At 64.1% G+C, this 17,219-nt stretch overlaps 1 protein-coding gene across 1 annotated transcript in view; it reads right to left on the bottom strand.

Moving 5' to 3' along the window:
- CFAP77 (cilia and flagella associated protein 77) overlaps window positions 1-17,219 on the bottom strand; it is a 98,589-nt gene that overhangs the window by 21,248 nt on the left and 60,122 nt on the right. Inside the window, exons 4-5 of the mRNA XM_028532005.2 lie at window positions 3,627-3,732; window positions 1,106-1,207 (exon numbers count right to left, since the gene is read on the bottom strand). Of these exons, the coding sequence (XP_028387806.1) occupies window positions 1,106-1,207; window positions 3,627-3,732 (208 nt within the window). The remainder of the gene's footprint in view (window positions 1-1,105; window positions 1,208-3,626; window positions 3,733-17,219) is intronic.

Below are 17,219 nucleotides of genomic sequence, written 5' to 3'. Positions count from 1 at the left end.
GTGAACGGGAACCGCGGAGACGGAGGGAAGGGGGCGGAGGGCCGTGGCTACGCCGACAGGAAACTGGAGAGACGAGGAACTGGAGCCGAGTGCGGCGAGGGTCAGGGCGAGCAGGCGGCACAGCGGTGCCCCCCTGGCTCCCGGTGTCCCCCCGTCCCCCACGATCAGCCAGTCATGCTCCTGAGCGCGGGGGCGGCGTGGCTGACGGGCACGGGCAAATGGTCACTGACGTGCGCTGACAGGGGCCACTGGGCAGGACGCGAGAGGCCGCGTGGAGGGGGCGCGCGGGCGTCTGCGGCGAGGTTCGGCGGCCTGTTCGGTCGCATTAGGCTCAGGAAGCCACCGGCCCTTCATCGTCTAAATTGCAGTTTAACTCCAAGCCTGGCCGGCCAGGAGGGCTGCTTCGTGCGGCCGTCCTCCCGGGACTGCGAGTGCCCGCCGTGGCACCTAGAGAGGCTCCGTGGCCAGAGCTGGGCGCACACAGCCCGAGCCCCATCCTGAAGCCGCTGTTCCAGACCCCCCGGGTTCCCTCCTCTGCACAGCGCCCCGGCTCTCACGGGGGCCCCGGCTGGGGCCCACTACAGGGCTAACAGCTGAGCGAACCCCACTCAGTTCCTGAGCATCATGGCTGCTGGGCCCCTTGGGTGCCTGTTGCGCCCACACGGCCGCCCCAGGAGACATTTGCTCCTGTCTCCCAGGGGTACCACCCTGTGGGCGGTTAACATGGAGCCGCCTTGCGTCCCCAAGGCCCCAGGGTGGCGGGAGGTGGTGCTTCCAAAGCAGCCCCGTCCGAGGAGGGGCTCGGCCCAGACGCTGTCCCCCGGTGGAGGGGCGCCCGGGCCTCGGCCCAAAGCTGCCCCTCTGCAGCCTTTGCTGTTCCCTGTCCGTGACCAGGGGACGGTGAGTGTGGAGGGTCAGTGGCCTGGAGCTGGGCGCCAGGCACTCAGGGAGTGCAGGACGAAGGAGAGCTGCCTGGGCGGGAGCTGTCGCTGTGGCTGTCAGGCCACTGCGGGGCCATAGCCCCCAGAGCCCCCCTGCTCAGAGGGCAGGCAGACAGCAGGCCAGCGGAGTGCCAGCTGCTGGGGGCTGGGGGCGTGGGACTGACCTTCTGGAAGTGGGGCATGTGCCAGAGGGCGTCCAGCTTCACGGGCGGCATGTACTTCCTCAGCTGGCTGCTCCGGGTCTCGTAGAGCTTCCCCAGGATCACCTGCGGGCGGGGAGGTGCGGGGGCCAGGTGGCCGCCTGGCTGCCGGACGAGCCCGCGCTGCGGCCCGGGCCTCAAGGGCAGAGGGCTGGGGCTCCTGGGGCGGCAGCCCCGGGGCTGGCTCTTGTTCCCCACCCAACCCTCCCACGGGCCCGATTCCGAGGCGCCTGCACCCTTGCCGTGCCGCGGCCGTGACCCAGTGGACTCGGGAGGGCGGGGGACACAGGGTGGGTGTCTGGTGCGTGGTCCCTGGAGCGTGCGTGCAGCCACCTCCAGGGCAGGGACGTGTCCCGGCACACGGGTCACTTTCCCCAGCGGCGCGCACAGCCCTGGCAGTTAGCAGGGGGCTCCACGGAGCTCGGACAGAGGGGCAAGGCCCGAGGGACTGTGGGCAACTCCTGGGAGCAGGTGCCACCAGGGCCTGCCCTCGGACAAGGGAGGGGGACTCCTTTAGGGAGTGGCTGAGGGGCTCAGTTCAGAGCCAGCAACGTCTCTGAGCGGGGGGTGTCCTCCCGAGCTGCAGGCCCCTCGCCGATAGCAGGTGCCGGCCAGCCCAAGACAGGGTCCTGGAGCTCACGGGGGTGCTGTGGCCGGAACGGCACCCCTTCCAAAGTCCCACGGAGGAGCCCTGGCCCCCAGGTGGCTGTGTTTGCAGGCAGAGCGTTCACGCAGGCGGGTTACTCGGGGTGAATGGGGCCGCGGGGGTGGGGCCCTAACGGGACAGGACTGGTGTGTTTGTGACAGGGAGACACACCGGTTGTGTCACACAGAGGAAGGGCCAGGCCGGGGCACGCCGGCAAGCCCACTGTCCACAGGCCAAGGAGGGAGCGCTCGGGAGAAGCCAGCCCTGCCCCCACCTCGACCTTGGACTTCCAGCCTCTGGAACTGCAAGACGAGGGAGTTCTGTCACGGGAGCTGCCCGCCCACTGATGCCGGGGCCCAGGCCTCCGACCACCGAATCGGCAGGAGCCGGGCCCCACACTCTGCATTTGTGGTGTGCCCGGGGGAGCGGCAGCCATGTGGGCAAACCTCGGCCCATGGCTGCGATCCTTGCCAAGTTCAAGATTCCTCGGGGGAGGTAGCGGGCAAACAGGGACTCTACCTAGAGTCTTAAACAGACGGGGCCTCCATCCGAAGCGTAGAAGTTCCTGGCCCCCGAAACCTGGGTCTGCCCCGGCTTCCACCGGGGCTTCGTCCGCCCGCCAAGGCGGCTTCCTCTGCGGGCAAAGCCCGAACTTCTGGCTCCTCCCACAGCAGCTCCTCCTGAGCCCCGGCACGCGGGCAGCGCCGTCGGCAGGGGAGAGCTGGACTGAGTTTCACCGGGGATACCGCCACCCCATCAAACGCCTTTTGATTTGTTTCATTAATCAGTTGTGCCGCCTGGCCTCGGGGCCTCTCCTGGCCCGGCCCGGGGGCACCAGGGTCCCGGGTCAGACTCCCCCAGGGCACTGTCTCTGGACCCCGAGCTCCCCTGTGATCAGCAGGAGTGGGGCCTTGCCATCGGGGAAAAGGCCAGGCTCTGGGGGCGGGGGGGAGCCACCCGGGCCCAGGCCTGCTCTGACGCTTTGGCCGTGAGCTCACTCTCCTGGAGCCTCGGTTTCCCCGAGACAAGCCGATGAGGCGCCACCTCGTGGGGCGCTCGGGGTGGGGGTGGGGGGATGGTGGGCGGGACGATGGTGCATGTGCAGCCCCGTTCCCAGCAGGGCGCAGGGCGGAGGGACGGTGGTCGGGATGGTCATGACAACCAGAGACACCGGGGCCGAGCTTCCTCCGAGAGAAGCTCTCGGGCTCACAGGGCCTCGCTGGTCTCAGGGCGACGGGCTCTCGCTCTGGCCTCCAGTGCCACTGAGACGGGCAGTGCCCGGGCGTGGTCGGTCCCCAGCCCCACGTCCCCTGCATGGGCACCGCCTGCCTCTCTGAGCTCGACTTCTGTGACAGGGGAGCAGGGGTCCCTCCCATCCGCCTCCAGGGCTTTCACGAGGCGAGGAGGAGCTGGTGCCGGTGATGCACCCCCCCTAGTGTGCTGGCCTGGGGCCGAGCCGTTCCCTCGAGACGAAGGGCGCCCCTGGGGTGCAGCCCCCGTGTGCTGGTCCAGCGCGCCTCCCCGGAGGGCCGTTTTCTCCGCGCCCTCTGCCTTCTCAGCCTTTCCTTCCCAGGCCGGTGCCCCGGGGACCCTGGCCGGAATCGCCCCCTCCTGGGGCTTAGGCAGGGGTTGTTGGATCTGACCCCCACCAAGGCTCTCTCCGGCTCCAGCCGCCTGCGATGCCCGGTCGGCCCAGCCGCGGGCAGCCCGGTTCCCGGCCACCCCCGGGGGCAAACGTGCGCGCAGCTGGGTCCCCAAGCACGGCCTGCGCCGGCCCTTCCCGCCTGTGCCGCCCTGGTGGTCGGCCGCTCGCCGCTCGGGGAGGGAGGCCGCCTTTACCTTGTGCTTCTTCTCCAGCTTGATGGCTTTCTGGGCGGCCTTCTGCTCCTGCACCCACAGCTGCTGGTAGCGGTGCTGCAGCAGGTCGAAGAGGGGCGTGGAAGGCCTGTGGGGAGGGAGTCCAGACGGCCCGGAGGTCTTGGAGGGGCCCCGGCGCCTCCCCAGGCTGCCCCCCAGCTAACCACCCCCCACACAGGGCTGCAGGCGCACCCCGTCTCCCAGGGCCACGAGAGGCGCCCCCAGGCTCAAAAGCGGGGGAAGCAGCGGGTGCCTCTCGGGAGTCGCCCACAAACGCTGACGGCAGCCAGCCGAGGGCTGGGCCCGACAAGGTGGCAAAGACGGTCCCCTTGACCAGATTCGAGGTGGGCTCCTCGGAACCTCTTTTTGACTAGACTCATCCTTGGGCCCCCGAAGCCAGTCTTAGCGAAGAACCCATGACGTCTGCCCCCCATCCCTGCAGGCGGGCGGAGCAGGCCCGCTTCTACCAAGAGCCCCGCAAGGCAGGTTAGCAGGTGCCCCCTCCACCCTCGGTGTCCCCTCGTAGTCACTGTCCGCCCCCTGACCCTGCGCTCTGCCCCTGGGCTACACGCCCCCCCACCGAGTGCTGCAATGGGACTGAGCTGACTTCTGTCCTAGGGTCGTCCTCTCCGGCCACAAAGGCTCAGAGCAAAATCTGTCTGCACCGCCTCCCGTGTCCGCTCCGGGTCTCTCCGACCGGAGGCTCCAGCCGAGGAGCACTGGCCCTGCTCAGAGCTCTGTGGACCACCCCCCCCTCCCCACCAACACTGCACAGCAGGCACTGCCACCGCCCCTCCCGGGGACCAAGGGTAAGACCCCAGAGCAGTGGGGACGGCGCTGTGACTGAGACCTGCTTGGGGCGGGTGACCAGGGCGAGTTCTCATGGAAGAACCGGAGCTCATACGTGCAGGCAGAGGGACAGGAGTGGGGGAGGGACCCACGCTCTCACAGCCCCGCACGGAACCGTGGGCGTGGGTAATCACCGTGCACGGCAGCTAGGGTGGTCACGCGGGGCGGGAGGTGGATGCGGAGCTGCACGGGGGGTGGGCCAGGCTGCCGCAGCTGAGCCAGGTCATCAGTGTTCCTTACTGTGGTAAAATATACGTAACGTAAGATTTACTCATGATCAGCGTCACTGAGGGCGACAAACGGACCGCAGAAGTGACACGGTGGGAGGCACGCAGCGCTGCCCACCAGATAAATACCTGGAGGGGGGGGAAGTACCCCGAGTGGTACTCGTTGGCCCCCCCTTGGGCCAACGCGCAGCCCAAGCGTCTCAGGGGCCGGGTTCAGAAGAGCCAAAGAAACAAGCGAAATTAACTTCACTGATGTGCCTCCCGGATTGTCACGTCAACACGGAGTCCCTTTAAAATGTTGACGACATTCAAGCGATCCAGCTTTTACATCGGAGTTTACATTAGTTCAAAGTAAATGCATGAGATGGAGATGCCGGCTCCTCGGCGGCACAAGCCCCATTCCTGATGCGTGGGGGAGCCGCCGGTGGCCAGCGCTGCCGCAGGGGACCCTGGGGAAAGGAGGTGGGCAGGGTGGCGGGGGGCCACCCAAGGACGCTGCCGGCCAAGTCCGGAGTGTGGGGCATTCCAGTAAAGGATCCACGTAAAGGACCTGGGGATGGGGTAGATAACTGTGTAAACGCCCTTAGGGTAGGCCCTAAGTCCGCCGGCAGGTGTCCTGGTAAGGGACACCGCGGGAAGAGGGTGCGGGGAAGTCAGGGCAGAGGTCGGAGTGGGGCTGTCACGGGGCGGGGCGCCTGGGCCCCAGGTGCCGGAAGGGAAGGGTCAGGAAGAGTCTCCCCTCGAGAGCTCCTCCGGCAGGAGCGTGGCCCTGCCAACACCTGGATTTTGAACTCCCAGCCTCCAGAACTGGGAGAGAATGCCCTTCCTACTGTTTCCAGCCGCCCAGTTGTGGCGGTTTGTTAGGGCAGACCCAGGAAGTGAACACACAGGGGTTCCTCGGCCCACACTTTGGGAAACACCGGGAGACACTGCTGTGCAGATGGGTGCCGCTCAGAGAGGGTCCGGGCCTGGCGATCACAGGGCCCTTTGCAACTGCCAGTGCCACAGGGCCATGATTTGCAAGCTCTCCTGTGTGCCCGGGCCTGGGGCGGGGGGGGCGGGGCGGTGGGAGGGGGGACCTTGCTAGAGTCACGTTCTGCGTCCCCGGGTCCAGGGGCGCCGGGTCCAGGACCCACCCTCCAGGCCTCAGAGATCGCCCGCCCTGACGCCCTTAGGCACCCGCCCCCCGCAGGTAACAGGAAGGTGCAGACAGCATATCTCAGCAGGTGGGCACAGGCATTTTGTCTAGGGGGAGGGTCCACCCTTTCAGGGGTGCGTGGGCCCCAGGAGAAGTTGGGAGCCTCTGACCGTCCCCCGTGACCTTATTTCACAGACAGGGGACGAGGAGATAGGGTGCTGAGAAGAGATGTGACCCCAAGGCCGTGCCGTTGGGACCCGAGATCAAGACCTGGGCCTCGCACACGGTGGCCTTCAGAGTCTGCATGGCGTGGATCCTCGTGGGGACCGGGGGACCCGGGCCTCTGTCTGGGGGGAGGTTCAGCGGCTCCGACTCACCCCTGTGCTCAGAGGTCTCCCCATCGAGCAGCCTGCGGCCGGTCACAACGGGGCTCCCTGCTCGCCCGCCCCTCCACCCCCGTGGTGACTTTTATTACTGAATTATTGCGCACCCCATGCCTCTGAGCAGCCTGATTCACAGCCACGGTTCCCAATGACGCCGGATGCGTCACCTGGCCACGTTCACCCCCAGAGGCCGTGGCGACAGAGGAGCTGTCCTCCCGGCAGCCCCCACGGCTCGCGTCAGGGCCCACCCCCCCCCCGCTGCCCCCCGCCAGCAGCCCTGCCGGGGGTGGGGAGAGGCCGCGCATCCTGCTCTGACCAATGCTGCTGCTCGCCTGGGAAGAAGCCGGGCGGCACTCCGAGCCGGCGGGTAGCTGACCAGCCAGATGTGGGTTCTAATGAGTTAGAGGACGTGAACAGACAAACGGACGGACAGACGGCATCTCAGCGGAGGAAGGACGGTCATCCAGGAGGTGGTGCCGGAACGGGCCAGCCAACTCGCGGCCCCGGTCCCACCCGTCATACAAGGAGGAGCTCACAACGGACCATGGGTTCCAGTGTGACACGTGAAACTGAGAAACCTTAGACCAAACGCAGGAGAAAGTCCTTGGGACCCGGGCGTGAGCCAGGGGACAAGTGCTTGCTGGACCTTGACACCAAAAACGCGAGATCCACAAGAGAAAAAAAAAATAAATTGGGCTTCCTCAAAACTTTCACGGGCTTCCGCTCCGTGGAAGAGGCTCTTGGGGTGAACTTGCGGACCACGGCCCGGGAGAGAACGTTTGCCGGCCCGCACCTGGCAAGGACGCCATCGAGAAGGCGTGAAGGCCTCTCACGTCTCAGCAGAGACGGACGCGGTTCGGCTAGGGAGTGAGCGACAGACAGGCAGAGACACCGGGTCGGAGGGGACGCGCGGGCGGCAGGTGCGCCCGGGAGGGGCCGTCAGCATCCCTGGCCAGGAGGGAAGTGCGGGCTGGGACCCTGATGACGCGTCCCGACGTGCCTCCCGGTCCAGCTGAGACGGGGGACGGCGACAGTGCCGAACGCCGGCGAGGGCGCCGGGGACCGAGTCTCCTGGGCGCTGCCGGTGGGAAGGGGCGATGGGAGAGCCGCTCCTCACGGACGTGAGACGCACACTCAGGGCTCACGGGCCGGTACATGCAGCGGTCCCGAACTGGGAACAACCACAGTGTCCTTCAATGGGCGAGTGTTCGGACAGACACTGTCCCCAGCTCTACTGCCCACAGTGGGAGTCCGGCACCTTCCCGGGCACTTGGCTCTCCTGGACGCATCTTTGGGAACCGCTGTTTGGGGTTTTCTCCTACGACCGTTTTTTGCTGCTACTTTGAACCAGGTTCGATTTTTTTAAATGGTAAATGTCGTTATTTATAATTTTTTAAAAGGCACTTTCCCACCCCCAAAATGAATGATTTTTGCCACGGGTCGAAGGCCCCTGCGGTCATGGTAACGGGCGTTCTCTGCCGTTGGGTTTGGAGGAGCCGGAGGGGGTTCACAGGGAGCGTCTTAATTATTTATCTTCACTAAACGAGCTGGGGAAGGTGGGGCGGGGAGGCTGAAGCCCAGAGAGGTCAGGGGGCTGGCCCAGGGTCACACAGCACGCTCCGGCAGCAAAGCCTGGACTCCGAGCTCCCACCGCTCCGGCTGCGGCGTCTGCAGCCAAGAGGACGAGCCGTTGATTTGCGCCAGGACTGCAGGGAACCTCTGTCCAGCCGGCTGCAGCCAGAGGCCACGCCCAGGGGGCCTGGCCACTCTCAGGTGGGACCCCGGGCCTGCCCAGACGCCTGCCCTCTGCACGGTGGGGTCACGGGGCGAGCTGCAGCGATGACGGGGAAGGTCAAGGCTCACCGCTCCTGCTTGCCTCCTCTGTCCTTGGGACAAGATGTCTAGAGACAGAATCTACATCCTTGTTTCACGGATGAGAAGTCAGAGGCCCAGAGAAGTGCGGTGTCTTGCCCAAGACCACACAGCCGGCGAGGGACAGGTTGCGTTTTCACGGGGAGCCTGTGGGCTGGCTGTCCACCCTGCAGCCTGTCTCCCCACCCCACCCGGCAGTTCTGAGGGCTGGGTGCCGCTGCAGGGGTGGCCGCTGGGGTCCAGAGGGGGCTCGGGTCCTGAGCACAGGTGTGGGGCAAGCAGAGTCCTCTCTCAGCTTTTTGTTTCTTTATTTTTATTGTTGGCGCTATAACAGAGGCCCTCGTTCCCCGCCCCCCGATCTGCCCACCTCCACACAGCCCCCCTTCCCTCAGGCTGTCACCACACTGCTGTCTGTGTCCGGGGTGATGCATGCACACTCTTTGGCTGAGCCCTTCCCCTTCTCTCATCCAGGCCCCGCCCCTCCCCTCTGACCGCTGCCAGTCTCTTCCCTGTGTCCACGCCTGTGTCTGTCTGTTCTGTCGGGCTTTCTTGTTCATTAGATGCCACATAGAAGTGAGATCACGTGGCATTCGTCTTCCTCCAACTGGCTCCTTTCTCTTAGCCTGATAATCCCCGGGTCCTTTTTCACAGCTGTGTAGTATTCCATTGTGTAAATGTACCACAGCGCTTTTTATCCGCGTGCCCAGCGATCCCACTGCTGGGAATATATCCTAAGAATCCTGAGACATGAATCAAAAGAATCCACGCACCCCTGTGCTCACAGCAGTGTTAGCCACAATGGCCGAGGTCTGGAGCCACCCAAGTGCCCGCTCCAGAGCAGGTCGCTGGGGATGAGCAGGAGGTGGTCAGGAGGGGAAGGAAGCCGGGGCTCGCAGGACGGGCATCAGCATGAACAGAGGAGGGGACCAGGCCGGGCGAGCACCGCCCCTCCCGGCCCCAGGCCGGCTGCTGGGTGCTGGGGAGTGGCGGCGAGTCAAACAGGCGCCCTGTTTTAATGAGCACTTACTACGCCGAGCCCCAGGCTGAGCTTCAGCGACCGTCCCGGCGACTCCTCGTGACTCTGGAGGTGAGGATGGACACCCCCGCTTTCAGACGGGGACACTGGGGCTCAGAGACACTCAGCCACTGTCCGGAGGTGTGCTCAAGGGCTGTGAGCGGCCCGGGGCAGAGCCAGGCTGCAAACCCAGGGTCCCCTGCTCCCTGACCCTGTTGGCTGTGGGTCAGGACCCCAAAGTGGGTCTGCACAGTCCTGTCACCCCTGGTCCAGGTGGCCTGTCCAGGTGGCCTGGCTGCTCGCTGGTCCTGCTCTCTGCCTGGCAGGTGGGGTGAAACTGCACCTTTCCACAACGTGCTTCTCCGGACCGCTCCGATGGTGCTCCCTCCACACAGGACGCCGGTTCGCCCTGGGCCCCCCATCCCATCCCATCCCGTCCCGGGGGGCTCAGGCTCCCACGCTAGGGTTTCCTCCGTCTCTGAGCAGCCCCCCTCGGGGATGGCAGGGCTGCCGCCGAGGGCTTCCATGAGGTATTTGCCGATAACCGGGCAGGACCTGCCGGAGAAAGCCATCCGCCGGCCGGACACCCCTGCCGACAACAGAACCGTGTTAAAACTCGGTCTGGCAAAGCGGGAAGAAGCAGGGACGACGCCACAGAGAAGTCGGCTCGGGCTCGGCCCAGGCCTGCGAGAAACTCCAAATGAGTTCGGTCAGACCCAGCCCTGCTGCTGCCCGGCGATTGATCCCCGGGACCCGGGGTTGATCTCCGACAAAGGCTCACAGCTGGCCGGGCGAGGGGACCGGAGAGGATCATTTGCAAACGTTAGGCTGACACCGGGCGCTCGGCGGGGTAGGGAGGGCTGACAGCTCTGATTTGCCCAGGCGGCCCCTGGCTGCCTCCGCCCGACGAGCGCCCTGCGGATTACAGGGGCCCGTCCGTGGCAGCCCCTCTTCATCTCGGCTGCTCATTAAAACCCGGCGGAGCCTGAGAGCTGGGCGGAGCGGCGGCGGCGGCGGCGGGGACCTTCTGAGCGACGCAGGTACACAGCCGTGGAAAGGTGCCCGAGCGCGCGGCCTTGGGTCTGACAAACCGCGTTTCAGTGCCGCGGCCCGTTCACAGCGGCTGAAATAATTGGTCATCAGTGACTACTAATTCGGCTGCATAGCCGGAGGCGATTTTTTTCTTCCCGGAAAATCAATGACAGCCGCGGAGGCTTGGGCCCCGCGATTCCGCTCCAGACGGGTCCTCGTTTGACGCTTGCTTCTTCCACTGGAGACAGCTATTTTGTTAAAATAAAATTAAAATCCATCTCTAATATGTCAGCGGTCCCCGGGGGGACGGGAGAGGCTCGGGCACCCACGCAGCCTCCGGGCTGACGGGCGGAGTGGACAGTGGCCTCCGGGTTGGGCCACGCCTCGGTGGCTGGCGTGACATTCAGAGCCCACCGTGGGCCATGGGCCGAGGGCTGAGGGCCACAGACGGTCTGGTTTTGGAGGCGGCTGGAGGGCTGGCCTTCTCTCCGTGGTTCTACATCAAAGCTGAACCCACGACGGACACCCCACGGTGGCACGATCTAGGGAGACCCAACCTCTCCTCCGTCCTTCTCCGGGGCGGGGGCTGCAGGAGGGTGCCCCTGTGTTCTTGGACAGCACCCTGAGGTGTCCTTCAGGGCCGGGCTGCCTCCCTGGGCTCATGACCCGAGGCTTCCCAAAGAGGCTCGTCTGTCGCAAAGCCAAGTGACTCCAGTGGCCGTGGACTGAGCACGTCACTTGCGCCTACCGTCACACGGCTGTTCTCTCTAACGAGTGATTCCGACCGACGCTGCCCACGTGGTGCCAGAGCCACTGTCAAATCGTTTTTTTGTTTTTTTTTTCACATTGAAGTTTTCATTGAGATCATTGCAGATGCCACTCGCAGTTGTAAGAAATGTGACCGAGGCCCCATGACTCCCTACCCACAGCCACGCTCAGTGTCCGCCCCATGGTGACGTCTTGTGAAAGGAAAGGACAAGATGGTACCCAGGACACCGGCACTGAGACCACACAGCCCCTGTAAGCGGGTGTCCCCAGACGTGCGGGTGCTCATTTGTGCTGCATGGACTCCTGTGCAGTCTCATCCCGGTGCAGTGGTGCGCCCACAGCCGCTGACAGGATACGCAATAGCCCATCGTCACAGCACCCCCCCGCCTACCCCCCACCGCTGCTGCCCCGGGCCTGTCCTAACCATGCCCACTGCCCTCCCTCGCTGTACACACAGGCCAGGGACCCCTCCAGTCACCCTTACGGGAGCCCTGCTGGATGGGAACCACTACGATGACGCCCCCCCATTTCACGGACAAAGAAGCTGGCTGATCGAGAACCACTGAGCCATCAAACGTGCACCACGGAGAGACAGTCAACCAGACGGAGTGGCATGCTCGGGGTCCGTGTGTGGCCGTACAGAGGCTCTGGGACCTAGCTGGCCTGCTGATAGGTGTAGTTGGGTCAGCAGCATTTTAAAAGCTTGTGTTACCTTTTTTTTTTAACGGGAATGCACATGAAAGTCCAAATACCTGGCTTCGCTGCATGAGGTGTTACGTGATCTGGTGACACTGGGCCCACACGCTCGCATGTCAATAGCGGGCTGGTGCTGCCCCTTAGCCCAGGCAGGTGCTCGAGTCCGACGCAGTCCCCACCACCCCCTATTGCCTCGCCCAGGGCGGGCTTTGCCCTGTAACCTGCCAGGCCTCGCAGGTGTGCGAGATTGTAGCCCCGGCTTCATGCCTCTTAAAGCACAGAAATACTTGGTTCTCTCCTTCTTCCCAAGAGCTCAAAGGACTCTTTGCTGATGAGCTCACGCCATTTATTCTGACACGGGAGGTGACAGTGACCCCACTCACAGGCGGAGGAAAGGGGCCATAGAGACGGAAGTGGCGTGTGTGTGTGCGGCCCCTCAAGGTGGGAGTGCGAGAGCGTTTTGCTGAGTCTGGGTCTTCGGGCTTCATCTGTGCCCCTCCGGAAAGGGGGGCTGGAGGGGTGGAGGCACGGGGCAGGGCAGGGGGAGAGAGAAACCCCCCTAAAGGGAGGGCAAAGGGTGGTGAGGCCTGAGGCCAGGAGACACCGTTAGGGACCCATGGAAATGTTTTCATCTTTTTTAAATCAGAAGAAAAGGTAACAGTCCAGCCTGGATTAGAGTCATCTTTATATCAGTGCCCCATTACATAATTTTAATTTTTAATATATATATATTTTTATAGTGCAAGGGCTGATGGAAGCCGGAGTGCCCAGGGCTCCCAGGAGTCCGGTGGCAGCCAGTTGCCCGGCAGCCGAAAGACTCGGGGGCCCGCCTGGACCGGGAGGGCCCTTAGTCACTCTCCCCTCCTCCTCCTCCTCCTCAGGCCGAGGCCGGAGACGCTCAGTCTTCAGTGGGTGGAGGAGAATCGCCCCCCTGGGCCAGGGCCAGGGCCGCTGCATTTTACCAAGGGTGCACACCCCCACCCACGAGGCGAGTCTGGCCCACGGGGTCCTGACACCCCCCCGGCAGTGACAGCCCTGAGCCTTTCCCGTGGAGGACCCTCCAACCTGGCCACCACCGTCACCTCCGTCAGGGGTGGGCCGGCCGGCCACCTCCGGCCCCAAGGGAGGCTGCAGCTCCTCCGTCACCCTCCTGCCCTGCCACCTTCCTCTTAATTGTCCCTCCTCGGCCCCAGGGCCTGTCTCGCCTAACTAGCCTGCAGGAAGGGGTGGTAATTGAGGCTCTCTCCCTGGCAGGACTCTTAGAGCTAATTAGAGAGGAGGACCTCTGGGCTGTGGTGAGTTTTTAATTGTTTGCGGATCCAACATAAAAGCTAATGACAGAGGAGGGAGGCTTGGTGAGCCGCACTCTCCTGACTTCTAAATTTGTCTAAGAGGTCACTGGCAATTTGTTAACATTTTTCACAAGGGTGAATTCAATTAGCAGCTCCCCCGCACTGGCGCCCAGCGGTGGGCGAAGGACGGGCGGCGGAGCTGGAGGGCTTTCCGGAAGCTTCTCCCAAACTGAACTCCCGTGCCCAAACCTTGGGGGCTCTCCCCGCGCACCCCCCACCTTCTCCTGGGGCAGCTGGCTCTGAGAGAGCCGGGGAGGCCCCAGCCCCTCTGGGGAGGGGAGGCTTGACCGAGCCGAGTGGACAAGTGGACACGGCTGGGAACTGAGTGACCTCCAGGCCGCCCGGGAATCCCCTGGGCTGGGGGATGCCGGCACCTGGGGAGGAGGTGAGCAGTAGCAGCAGACCCGGCATCCCTGCTGGGAGGTGCTGAGCGCAGGCAGGAGAATGGCAGCGCCCAGCGTAAGCCAAGGATGTCGGCTTCAGCCCAGCAGCCCCACTGTGTCTGCCGGGGGTGGGTCCCTAGGGACCCCGCACCCCATCGGAAGGTCATGTGGCAAACAGGAAGCACCCAGGGACGGGAGACGCGGACACCCACAGTGGGAGACATAATGCTGACCAGGGCGACATCTGCCAGCGAGCGTGGGGAGTAAAAAAAGCAAGTCCCCGTGCAAACTGGCTGATAGTATGAAATCACACTGACTCGTACACATTACTTAAGGACCTCTAACGGGACGGCAGAAACGAGAGACCCTGGAGGATGGGCATGCGTGCTCCGACCTCAGGATGATGTCCCCCGGGATGGGGTGGGACGGGGCGGGGTGGGGCGGCGTGGGGCTAGCAAAGGGTGAGGAGGGGCTTCAAGCTGTATTTGTTATCTTTTATTTCTTTAATAACTAAAAAGGGTCGGAAGCAAATGCGGCCGGAGGGTAGCTTGTGGAGTCCATGTGGTGGGTTCACGGAGCTTCGAACTTCTCTTTGTTCAGGGAGTTTTCTCACAAACACGGAAGGAAGGCCCCGCACCCCTGTTTGCGCCCCAGGAAAGCATTCGGACTATAACGGGCAACATGTAACAAGACCCCGGGGTTGGCTGCTGCAAAATGATCATTCTAAAGACAGGTGTAAACGGAACGGTTTCTAAAACTCGGGGCTTTTTGACTTCGTGTTAGGATGCTTTGACGACTGTGGCAGGATGCATGGTGGGTGGCCCCCACAGCATAGGTCCTCTTTCTGACCCCCCCAAACCTGTGAATGGGACCTTATTCAGCAAAGGGGTCATTTCTGATGTGACTGACTTAGGAACCCTGGGACCAGACCCCCCTCCATTATCCGGGTGAGCCCTAAATCCAGTAAGAGGTGTCCCGGTGAGAGAAAGGAGCGAGGACACTGTCGCACAGAGGAGAGGCCACCTGACCGCGGGACAGAGACCAGAGTGGTGTGGCCGAGAGCCCAGGGGTGCCAGGAGCTGCCAAAAATTGGGACGGACGGGAAGGAGGGGTGCCCCCCCGGAGAGCCTTCGGGTGGGGTGCGGCCTGTGACACCTTGAATCTGGACGTCTGGGGCCCCCATAACTAGAGCTTGACTTTCTGGCGTTTTAAACCTGCCACGTTGGCGCCGGCTCGTTCCGGAGACCCCAGCAAACGAGCCGCTGAGGCTCAGCGCCCCGAGAGAGAGGGGAGAGGGGCTGTCTCTCGAGTCCGGCTGCAGACTGTTGGCCGTTTCCAGCACCAGGGGTGGGTGGCAGCCACGCTGTTGACTCTTGCTCCTGCAGTCGGGCGACAAGCATTTATTGAGCACCTGCTGTGTTCCAGACCCTGGGACGCGGCAGGGAGCACAGTCAGACGCGACCCCAAGTCCCTCCGCGCCTGCTCTCCTGCCCGCGCCCCGCCCACCCGGAAGCCGCACGGTCCGCGCGCGGTCTGCCCCTCCGCGGCCGCCGCGTTTCTCCCGTCTGGCTCTCTCTCTGGGTCCCGAACCCCCGGCGCGACGCCCAGCACAGGAGGCGGGCATTCAGGGAGCACGCAGCATAGATGGAGGTAAGAAATGTGGCCGCGCGATCGCGGACGATGTCTCTGGCCTCAGTTTCCCCGTGTGTAAAATGGGGACGAGAGGGTTGCTGCCAAAATGTGGTTCCGAGGATCCGGCGAGAAGCTGAGAGTGGAGAACCGTGCCGGGCCGTGCAGGAGCTGAGCGAACAGGAGCCGGTGTTGTTTTTCCTCGAAACCAGCGCGGGCCCGGGGCTCCAGGCTGGATGGACACACGGCCGGTCGGCGCCGGTTCTTGCAGGACGCGCTCACTCCGCCGAGTCTTTGGCTCTCTGGGCAGTGGGTGTGGCGGTGGGGCCAGGGCCGCGTGTCGGCTGGAGGCCTGGGCCTCCTTGTGGTGCCGAGGGGTCCGGCAGGCTCCCAGCAGGCTCAGTGCCTCCGTGTCCGGTGTCGGGGGGCGGGGGGCACCGTGTCCCTGGAGGGGCAGGGCCGTCCGCACTCCAGCAACCCCTCGACTGTCAAGGGCGAAGGCCGTGGAGGCGAGGAGAGGGTGGCCGGGCCAGGCACGGAGTCCACTGCTGGGCCGGCGAGGCCCAGCTCTGGAAGATTCAGACGCGGGAGTGGAGCCGTGAGAAGTGGCTGGGGAGGCCCCGAGGGGGAGCGGCGGGGCCTCGTTAGCGCTGACCCCAGCACCTGCAGCTCCTGATGGATGACGGGGTTCCGGCGGGACAGGCCCCGCGGGAGCCGCGGCCCATCCATTACGGGCCCTGCCTGCTCCCCGTGCCACGAGCCCTGGGCCGGGAATAAATCTCTGCCCGGGCCGCAGGAGAGCCGAGAGGGAGGAAAGGCAAAGCGTGAAAAATGTCTGCTTCCTGGCCCTGGCAACAAAGCTGCAGCAGCCGAGGACGGAGCAAGCAGGAGCCTGGGGAGATGGGAGGGGTCCGCGGGAGGCTGGGCTGCCAGGCAGGGAAGGGGGACAGGGTGGGGCCCTCAGAGCACACCTCCCCCCAGCCCCGTGTCCCTGCCTGGGCTTCTTTTAACAGCCCCCCACCCCCTGGATCTGGCCCACGGAGGCAGCTGGCTGTGAGGAGGATGGATGCCCTGGTGGACCCAGTGTGGGGTGTCCCAGGCCCCGGCTGGGCAGTGATGGGTGGGTCTGAGGTGCCAGCCAACACCTCCACCTCCTGTAAGAATCTGTTCCAGCCACTGAGTGCGAAGGTCCTGGTGCGAACCGCCTGGACCTGAGTCCCCCACGCTTCCACATGTCACCTGTGACCCCTTGCTAAGGGAATAGGAGCCGGTCCGTGCCTTGGTTTCCCCGTGGGTAAACGGAGGTGCTGGGTTGCAGCGAGGCTTACGCCAGGCTCCCTCCCGTGCTCGTCCACACCGGCCGGCCGTCACCGGGACTCCCTACAGATGCCCCTCAATGTAGGCTGGAGCCCTCGACGGTGGAAAATATCTTAAGTGGGAAAAGGGTGTAACGTTGCCCTGCGGAGTACCGCTTGTTTGCCCTCGTGGTCCCCGCCCTGCTCGGTGTTGCGAGGAAAGAAGAAAATTCGAAAGTCAAAGCTCGGTTTATACTGAACGCGTATCGCTTTTGCATCATTGTAACGTCAAACCACAGCAACAGCAACAAATCAAGTCCAGCCGGCGGTCTTATTGAACCGCAGTTGCTGTCGGAGCTGCGGCGCAGGCTGGGGGGCAGGGCCTTCTCTGCGGGGCGGGCGGGGCCTTTCAGGGCGTCTTTGCGAGGCCCGCCTGCTCCCCCTTGTGGCCAGCCCCGTGTCACTCAGCCGGGCTTCGGGCTGCCAGTCAACTAACTGCCAGTCCGCCCGCCCGGTCAGAAACGGCCGCGGATCCCGGGGACAGTTGCCTGGGAAGAGGCTCGTTATTCCTATTTCAGAGGCGCTGGGGTGCCTGTTTCAGAGGTGGCTGGGATTTTGGCCGTCGGCTGCGGGAGAAACAAAATAACCCAGAGTGATGGATGGGCCCATTGTAAATTTGTACAATAAATCAGCTTGGCAGGGAGATTCAAAAAACCTGTCAGGCAGCAAACATTTTTTAACAGCCTGTAGCATTTCCTCCATCCTTCACATTTGTCAGTGTCAGGCTGCAGGACGCATCTGACGGCTGGGCGGGCGGCGTCTCCTGCCTTCCTCCTGCGTGTCCTTCTCCTGTGGTCTGGGCGCTTTCAGCCCGGGATTGGAGGGGCCTGGACCGGACGAATTGGTGGCTGAACCGAGTGTTCTGCCCAGGTCACA

The sequence above is a fragment of the Phyllostomus discolor genome, chromosome 3 (assembly GCF_004126475.2).
Source record: "Phyllostomus discolor isolate MPI-MPIP mPhyDis1 chromosome 3, mPhyDis1.pri.v3, whole genome shotgun sequence".
Lineage (NCBI taxonomy): Eukaryota > Metazoa > Chordata > Mammalia > Chiroptera > Phyllostomidae > Phyllostomus > Phyllostomus discolor.
Note: the sequence above shows the minus strand (reverse complement) of the source record. Positions and strands in the feature narration are given on the sequence as shown.